This window comes from Hydra viridissima, unplaced genomic scaffold, assembly GCF_058129835.1.
Source record: "Hydra viridissima isolate aposymbiotic clone 2 unplaced genomic scaffold, HvirCarnegie_v1 scaffold_4, whole genome shotgun sequence".
In the NCBI taxonomy this organism is placed as follows: Eukaryota; Metazoa; Cnidaria; class Hydrozoa; order Anthoathecata; family Hydridae; genus Hydra; species Hydra viridissima.
The window spans coordinates 6,706,680-6,716,311 of record NW_028324303.1 but is presented as its reverse complement, the minus strand read 5'-3'; the positions used below and the strand labels follow the sequence as shown (position 1 = coordinate 6,716,311).

General features: G+C 29.3%; 2 protein-coding genes and 1 pseudogene across 2 annotated transcripts; 2 read left to right on the top strand and 1 right to left on the bottom strand.

Annotated features, from left to right (window-relative positions):
- Positions 1-215: 215 nt before the first annotated feature.
- Positions 216-761, top strand: LOC149889596 (uncharacterized; annotated as a pseudogene).
- Positions 762-2,642: 1,881 nt separating this feature from the next.
- Positions 2,643-6,134, bottom strand: LOC149889595 (myb/SANT-like DNA-binding domain-containing protein 3). The gene is made up of 3 exons (XM_090085867.1): positions 4,917-6,134; positions 4,465-4,610; positions 2,643-4,060 (listed from the first exon to the last, which is right to left on the bottom strand). The coding sequence occupies exons 1-3, from the start codon at positions 5,060-5,062 to the stop codon at positions 3,717-3,719; spliced, it is 636 nt and encodes a 211-aa protein (XP_089941993.1). The 5' UTR covers positions 5,063-6,134; the 3' UTR covers positions 2,643-3,716.
- A 57-nt stretch (positions 6,135-6,191) lies between these two features.
- Positions 6,192-8,572, top strand: LOC149889594 (uncharacterized). Its single transcript, XM_090085869.1, has 4 exons — positions 6,192-6,311; positions 7,428-7,878; positions 8,262-8,359; positions 8,441-8,572. Exons 2-4 carry the CDS (start codon positions 7,556-7,558, stop codon positions 8,536-8,538), a joined length of 519 nt encoding a protein of 172 aa, XP_089941995.1. The 5' UTR covers positions 6,192-6,311; positions 7,428-7,555; the 3' UTR covers positions 8,539-8,572.
- Positions 8,573-9,632: the final 1,060 nt, after the last annotated feature.

Below are 9,632 nucleotides of genomic sequence, written 5' to 3'. Positions count from 1 at the left end.
AAAGTCCAGTCTTTTACAACAGCGAAAGGGTTCAGTTTGGTGACACCTCTTATTGCGGTCACTTGTGTCTTTACGTCTAAAAAAATTAAATGATGGAAACGACTTTCAAGACATTGTTAATACCTTGTGGTGAATTTTTAAAAACAAACAAAGAAAAAGCCTAATTTCGAAAGTCACCAAAAAAAAAACATATATAAAAGTTAACGCGCTTATACATGGAAAAAGTATCAATGCGCAAGAAAAGGCATTTCCTAGTAGTTGTGAGTGCTATTGGAACATATATACATCTCATGATTATTTTTCCACGTGTACGCAAGAAACCATCTTTCTTGGATCAAGCACCCCAAGGAGCACTTGGTGTTGCAACAAAAAAAGGTTGGATAAATGAAAAACATTTTGATATCTGGTTTGACCACTTCTTAAAATTTACACAACCATCAAACTGCAATGCACTAATTTACTAATACTAGATGGTCATGGCAGCCATGCAAAAAATATAAAAATAATACTAAAAGCACGTAGAAACAATGTGATCATAAGAAGCTTTCCTAGTCATTGTGCCCAGAAAATGAAGCCTCTAGATATCTCATTTTTTAAATCACTCAGATCGCGATACAATTCAGTTGTACAGATTTGGCACCGCCAACACCCTGGTAAACCAGTAACAGAAGGTGAATTTGGAAATATTTTTAGCACTGCTTATGGTGAGCCTGTGAGTATTAGTAAGTAAAGCTGAAAGTGGATTCCGTAAATTTCCGTGAGTAGTGACCCATGAAGATTGTTTATTGACAAAAACTTTGGGTTCAGCATAATTATTTTTGAAAAAGTTTCCATTTTTACTTAAGGTGTAATAAATGCATTATCATCGACGTACATTTGAAAAGCACAATATACTTATTTTGTCAATTATCCAATATTCAATATACAATACTCAATAGTAGAGCATCCCGCCATGGGATATTGCGTAAATGCGTAAATTCCGATGTGAGAAATAGTTAATAAAGGTGACTCCAATGTGATGCCATGGTGAGGAATGGTATCACATCGGAGGTGCGATGTAGCCCGAGGCCGATGGGGAGAATTTCGGGCACTCTCCGATATATTTCGAGATTTACGCATTATCGTACGACATTTTCGCGTAATTTCACAATAAATCGTATTTAAAGTGTAAACTCGTAATATTGTGGTATTTCCGATGTATTTATCTATAATTACGAAGTTTTCGCAAAATAACAGCAAAATTTTGCAAGCCACCACAAACCATCGAAAAATATCGGAAAATAAAAAGATTAAGGGTGGAATGCAAGAACCGAACTTCAAATTTGAAGTCGAACTTCAAACCTTAAGCGCGACTTGAGCGAATGCACAAAGCGAACTTCAACTCAAGTCAGACTTGAAAACCGCTAAAAATAGACCGTTTTCAAGTCTGACTTCAAACCAGACTTGAGAGAGCAAAAATTCCTTCCGAATGCAAGAACCCGACTTGAAATTTCAAGTCAGACTTCAAATCTCAAGTCTGACTTGAACGGAATGCAAGAAGCGAACTTGAACTGAAGTCAGACTTGAAAAACGAGAATTTTTGAATTTTCAAGTCATTTTTTCAAGTCTGCTCCAGACCAATCTTGAAACCAAACTTGAAAAAAAAAACAGACCGCCATTATCATTTTGCTGATGCGTAACAAAACTTTACTATTACTATATAACTTATTACAACCTTTGCAAATATGAAAATGAGTCTTTAACAAGCAAAAGTAGTTACTTGGGCATATTGACGTAATTAATTTAGAAGGTTACATTGTGAAAGTATATTTGTCAATGAATTCATTACAGAAAACTGAATACCAACATTGTGAAAACGTGTGTCTTTTAAAACATCCTGTAACTCGTATGTAATGATCCAACATGTCATATTTTGATGCCATTAGAAATGTTTATTAGCTTTTTGAAATGTCGAACTTCCTACCATTATAAAAGCTGTTGATTAAGGCACGTTTTTGTGATACAGTATAAAAGTAAATTCCATTTAGTAATAAACAGTTGCAGTTATACAAAGAAGTGATACATGTAAAAGGAGTAAAAGAGAATTCACGAGAAGGAGTAGTTATAATATGAAGTATTAAAAAAAAATTGTTTTAAAACGTTCAAAAATGAATCGGTATGAGCTGAATTTTAGAAGAAGAAGAAGAAGAAGAAGAAATATGCCAAATCTCATTCCAAGGTTTATTATTGACAGAGCCAATCCTTTAGAAGTTTATAATGATATAGAATTTAAAAGGCGCTACAGATTTTCCAAAGAAACCTTTTTAATATTGGCTAATGACATTATTAACAACAATGTTAGCAATCGAGGGTGCCCTCTTTCATCTGTACAACAACTGGCTATTGCATTTCGGTTTTATGCTACTGGTTCATTCCAAGTGAGTAGATATTCAAGAAATGGTATTAGACAATGGTACCTTTTTATTGTATTGTATTCTTATTGTATTCTTATTGTAGATTTTGTATTATGTTTTTAAATAACACCATTTTATAACAACAAATAAAGTAATCATATACTCAAGTAACAAAAAATAAAGAACTTCACATTTAAATTTGTATGATTTGATCTAATTAAGTACACTCTTTTAGAGAGTAATAGGAGATTTGGAGGAGCTGAAAGTTAATCAGTCAACTGTTTGTCGAGTAGTTAAAAACATTTCAATTCAAATTGCCAACAAAAGATATCAGTATATAAAGTTTCCAACAGAAGCTGATTCTTTGATAATTCAACAAAGGTGATTATAAGTTTTCATGGATATTTGCATTTTGCTATTTCATACAAACTCTAAAATTTTCTTTGATAACAAAAATATTTATATTTGTCAACCATTGTTTAGATTTTACCAAATTCAAAGATTCCCAGGATGTATAGGAGCAATTGATGGAACACATATTCCTATAATAAACCCTGGTGGAGAAAACCCAGAAATATATCGAAACAGAAAGGGTTTTTTTTCTTTGAATTGCCAGGTCATTGCAGGTCCTTCAAAAGAAATTTTATCTGCTTGTGTTCAATGGCCTGGAAGTGTTCATGATTCACGAGTTTTTTCCAACTCAGCTATTAAAGAAGTTTTAGAAGCTCGCCAACATGTTCATGTTATAGGTGATTCTGGCTATCCTTGTAAACAATATTTAATGACACCTTTTTCAAACCCAAAAAATGAAAATGAAATCCAATACAATTACAGTTTGAGAAGTACACGTATGGCAGTTGAATGTTGTTTTGGTATATTAAAAAAACGATTTCCTTGTCTTAGCATTCCCTTACGAACTAAATTACAAAATTCCATAGCCATAATTGTATCCTGTTTTGTGCTTCACAACATTGCCCTTCTAGAAAATGATCATTGGGAAGACAATGAAATACAAAATAGCAATCAAGAAGATGGCGCTGAAGCATTTACAAGAGATATTTATGGAGAAGCAAAAAGAAATCAAATTGTGGACCAATTTTTTTAAAAAATCTTTTTTGTTTGTCTGATTATAGATAAAAGTTATATTTGCATATTATTTCAAAAAAAAAAAAATACATTTCAAATTAGTACTATATATCAAAAAACAATTTCACTAAGAAATAAAATAATAATTTAAAACATAAAATAAAAAACACCAGATCTGATGTCGTTTAAAAATAATTTTCCTCAATTAGAATAATTCTGTTGTGTTTTTTTTAATACTTATAACTGTGACAATTTTTTTTGGTAAATTTCCATTTTAATTTCATGTTCTTTTAGTTTGTATTGTTGCTTTTGCTGGAGTAAGTTTATTTTTATGTTAGCTATTTCTATTTGTTTTTGCATTAGTTTTTTATCAAGTTCATGAATTTCATTATATTGCTTTTTTTCGATTTTTTTAGAGAGAGATATCTTTTTTAATGTTGAGCATTGTTCTTTTTCATGTGTTAATGAACCAGATGCAATCAAAGGCTCAGTAAAAGTTTTCTTTTCTGTTTCTATGATTGGCCCAATAGTATCAGAAGTCCTGTCTCCATATGTGATCTCCATTGACTCGTTCGAAATACCTATATAAATAAATAATATATTTAAATGATGAAAAATGTGTGTATATATATATATATATATATATATATATATATATATATATATATATATATATATATATATATATATATATATATATATATGTATATGTATATGTCTATATATGTGTATGTGTGTGTGTGTATATATATATATATATATATATATATATATATATATATATATATATATATATATATAGTTTTAGCATTGAGAAAACCAAGTTTGTTTAAAATAATTAGTTTTGTCAGTATTTGTAAAAAACCTTAATTTTCATTAAAATTTAAGAAAAAAGATAAAATTGAAAAATAAAATATGAAATTAAAAAAATAAATAAATATATAGTATTAAAAAGAAATAAAATTAAAAAATAAAATAAAATTACATTGCAGTATAGCATCATCCCCAAATGGTGTCAAAATAGGATTCAACGATTTTGGTGGTAATATCTGCAGAACGCTTTCAATTTCCTGTGACGGAACAGGAGTTTGACTAGGACCTCCGCCAGTTTTGTTTAGCTCTTTTCTTTCACTAAAATCCAAAGAATTGGTTAGAAAAACCCCATATTATTAACTTTAAAGTAATATCGACAAGAAAACATGTTGTAAAAGTCTGACAGAGAGAAGTCCAGCACTGTATAAACTTTACTGGTAACCATACAGTTTGGACAAGAAAATCATTGTCCCACAATTCATATTTTAATAACATTTTTCGATATAAATAACGTTTGTTAAATGTACACAAGACTTCTTTTAGATGTCTAAAACATGTCTTATGTTTACTGGGTGCTTGCCTATAAAAATAATCTTTGTTTTTTTTTCTTTATTTGGTACTTACAAATCAACAAATTGTTTTGCTTTTTGCTTTGAGTTCATCCAGCATTTCTTTAGTTCTTTTTGATCTCTTTTAACTCCGATGCCTTGGCTGTTGAATAATTGCGTTATTTCTTCCCACAAAGATTTTTTTTTTTTTAAGGGAGACATTATCCGTTTTCTTTTCTTCGATGTCTTTGTAGTCTTTGATTATATTGATCAAAAGTGATTTTTCTTGCTGACTGAAAATTCGTCTTTTAGAATTCATTTTACAAATATTTACAAAGTAAGCAAAAAGTCTATAGTGGATATGCATTTTGAAATTTTTGTTCTTTTATATGATGAGCAATTCCGATCATAAATATTTACGACAAAATTTTCATTTTGATAAAAGGAAACAGAATAGGCAGTAAACAAAAAAACAGACTATAATAACACATTTATTTGTTATCTTTTCCTTTTCACTGCTTTAAAGTTGTAAAAGTGTCATGATTAACTAAACTAATACCTGTAGTTAAATTGTAATTTATATTGTCATATAATTTATATATTGATCGTATATTATACAAATATCATTAAACGAATTTGTTTCAGTAAAAGGTTTTTCCCGTAAAAAAAATCCATTACCGCTATTGGTTGCGAAGTGCATTTTCCGATAAACGCCCTAAATTCAACGCCTCGACTATTATTCAAGTTCGACTTTCTCAAGCACGAACTTGAAATTTTCAAGTCTCGTTTACGCATTCGCTCAAGTCAATTTTTCAAGTCTGACTTGACAAAGTCGAACTTGAGATTTCAAGTCGAACTTGACTCAAGTTCGGTTCTTGCATTCCACCCTTAATTCCGTAGTCTGTATAACTTGAATCATTTCTTGGGTAATTATTTATGAAGAAGAACGCCTTCCATCTCATTTTCTTTATGAGCATTTCTGTTTTGTTTAGTAGTTTTAAATTGTATTCTTTTTCAGATGGAATCGGTATATTTTTGATTGAGTATTTCAGGTTTATTTTTTCCATTTTGTTGACGACTTGAGAAGAGTGCTCAACTTGTCGGAGCAAATTTATACAAAATATATAATGTATTATTATAGTGTAATAATACAAATACTCTTGTGCGTTTGAGAGTGCTCAATACTAATGAATAATAGAGCAATATTTATTTATTTATTTATTTAAAATGAATAAAAACACCTTTATATGGAACTCTGAGTTTCATGCCTTTCGGCAATCATCAGCCATAGTGTATATCGTTACTTAAAAACCGTTTAAAAATTACAAATTAAAATTACGGTAGAACGAGTTCTGACGTTACTAAACGGAAACAAAAAGACGTTAAAGGTTTTAGTCCCTGGTGTCAAATAAGGATAGCAAAAATTTCTTTGCATGTCGGCACTTTGATATTATTTCATATCTTTTGTTAAGTAAGTTTTCTCCTTTATATGATAATATATGAAAATATATGAAATTTTTAAATTATATATATATATATATATATATATATATATATATATATATATATATATATATATATATATATATATATATATATATATATATATATATATGTTCAACATTAAAAGCCAGTTTATGGCAAACCGCAAGAATTACTTAGTATTTAATATTAACATAATATGATTTACCAGCTATATGTAAACTAAATTTTATTTGATAAAAACTAATGGGTTATTATGTGCTTTTTATGATAAATGAAATAATATATGAAATATGATAAACGAAATCATAAAATATCTGGCCGCATTTTGCAAGGTAATTATAAATTTAAATAACTTTTTAAAAGGTTTAATTGCATTAGCAAATAAGTTTAAAAAAAGTCCATTAGAAAATGCACCTACTTATAAACAACTCACAGTGGAATATATATTGTGGAGCTTATAGTGTTGTCGACGCAAAAAATATGGGAATATGGGAAAAAATATTAAAAAAATACATAAATTTAAGGCTGGTGAATGAAGGACCAAGGAGTTGAATGAAACCAGATCTTGACAAAAAATTATATTTAAGTTTTTTTATGTTTCGCTATACTTTTTTTAGTCATTTTAAAATTGTTTTTACAGGTCTATTTTATCACTGACAGACTTTGTTTACACGAAAAAATGTGCCCAAATTTACAATTGTTCATCTTGAAAAATGATAAAATCTGTTCGTGCCGACAACTAATTTCCTTTACCTTGGTGTAATTGGTTTAGTAATTTGACAACACGTTAAGTAGTGACTTTATCCTGAACAGTCTTATTAAACAAATGCTAAAAAAGTTTAGACTAATACTAAAACTTTAAACTACAATAGTAAATTTCACGTCGATCTCTTATAACGTCCAAGCTTGAATTCCCTCTTTAATTGAGTCTCTAATTACGTCTTTAATTCCAATTGTGGACGATGATTACTTACCATTTTCTTTTCTTTTCAGAAATTTTTATTTTTTAAAAAAGTTTTAATTTTCTTTAAAAAGTAGTGGGTAAAAATGTCTGCATCAAGAAAAGATTATTTAAGGAATTGTAAGTAATTAAATAAATCAGTTTTAGAAGAAGCTCGAGATGAAAGTGCGGATGAAAGTCAACAAAACTGCGCACATCCTCAAGAAGAAGTTGTTAGAGATTCTTTTTATAGCAGTCAGAGTTGTAGTTATTTACCTGTGGAAGAATATATGGAAGTAGAGTCGAACAAATCCGCTGAGTATTGGTCCGACAGTTCTAGTGACAGCGAATCTTTTAATCCATCCACTAGTAAAGAAAACCTCTCAGGAGAGCTGGCATCCTGGTGTCTAAAGTTTAACTGTTCCCAAGCAGCCATGAATAGTTTAGTCGATATACTTCGAAGACATGGTAACACGCTACCCAAAGATGCAAGAACACTTTTAAAAGTACCTCAAGAAGTCCAGTGTATTCTAAAATGTGGTGGTACATACTACTATTTTGGATTAGAATCGGGCACTATCATTGGTGACTGTACACGTAGGACTATGCGGCGGTAAGAAAGATTTTTTCATTGATTTTCCTTTACTTTTTTTTAATAAAAAATAAAATATCAGAGCAGCATTATCTAAAAAAGCAAAAAAAAAAAAGCTTTTTTACGTATCGAAATTTGCTCTTGTGGCCTTATTTTTCGAGTTATTGCTAATTATATCTGATCGGAAAACCCAATCGATATAAGTTGTAAGAGACCAAACGTTTAGTAAGTCAGCTTTAAAACATTTTTTTATCATTTTACAGATAAATAGATTTTTGCTCATCACAGTTCATATGGGACTTGAAGTTAAGGGCTATATAATGCTGATAAGAAAACAAGATCTCCTTGGTAATTTTAGTAATGAACAGTTTTCTGAATTATGTATTTACCTCCTGATTTTTTAGTATGTTGGATTGTTCGCTTATGAAAAATTTCAACATGGATAGACAGAGAAGCGGAAAGAGAAGTTTTAAAGAAACCCACCTTTACAAATCTGTAATTGGTAAGTGTTTTCTAACGCTGCTTTTCAAAAAAACAATGATTTCCTTTACCTATTATTGTTTTATTAGTTTTCTCTTTTTAGCGGCTGTCCGAGAGATAAATCCAAAGGAATCGGAGAAAACAGTCCGTAAATTTATTCAGGGTGTATTAAAAAACGCACCAGCATCACGAAAATCTTAATAAAATTTTATAATCATGTACTCTTTTTTGTGGATACTGTGAAGTATATTTCTATAGTAAATCATGTCTCTTTTTTTCATTTATTGCATTTGGAATTTGGATAGTTCATATTTTCACACCTTTCTACTTTCTGTCACCACCTTCCAGTCTCCTTCTAATCCAATATAAATATATTTATGTTGTATTGGCAGGAGACTGAAAGGTTATATATATATATATATATATATATACACACACACACACACGTCTTTTTAAGCTGTCATTAATACGTGTTAAATAAGACAACTTTAAGACGTTTTAAATAAAACGACTTACTGTGTTTCATTTGAGACTAGTTTAAGCTATCTTCAATACGTGTTAATTAAGACAACTTTAAGACGTTTAAATAAGACGACTTACTGTGTTTCATTTGAGACCAGTTAAAGACAACTTTAAGGCATCTGAAATAAGGTAACTTTAAGACGTTTTAGTTAAGACGACTTACTGTGTTTCATTTGAGACCAGTTTAAGACAACTTTAAGACAAATTTCAAGACGTCTTCAATTTGTCTTTAAGACGACTTGTTGTTGGGTGGGAAATCATTATTTAAATTAAAACATTTTAACAAATTTCTAAGTAGCATATGATAACAAAAATATGTTTCTTGAAACTATATTTCATATGTTGAAACAAGTCATACAAGCAAAAAACTCAAATTCAAGAAATACAAAGGTCAATGAGTCCATAAAAACCTTGTTTTCCGCCATTTTCATTTACTTTGATATATTAAACCACTGTTAAAAAATGGCGGAAGACAAGGTTTTTATGGGTTTATTAACATGAGACATTGTATTTCTTTAAAAAATATATAAAGTTAAAAGATTATCTTAAAAGTAAACATAGACTTTATTTTAGATTAAAAGTTCTCCATTTTTACTAAATAAAAATCTTTCATTTTTTAGATTTCTTTGAAAATAATATTAAAATTTTTAACTTCTTCTAACCATAAAATGTAAAATATACAAGTTTTATGAAAAAACTGTTTTTACTTTTTAAATAAATGATCATTCTAATGTAATATTATTTAAAAAAGGGCTACATTTACCAAAAAATTG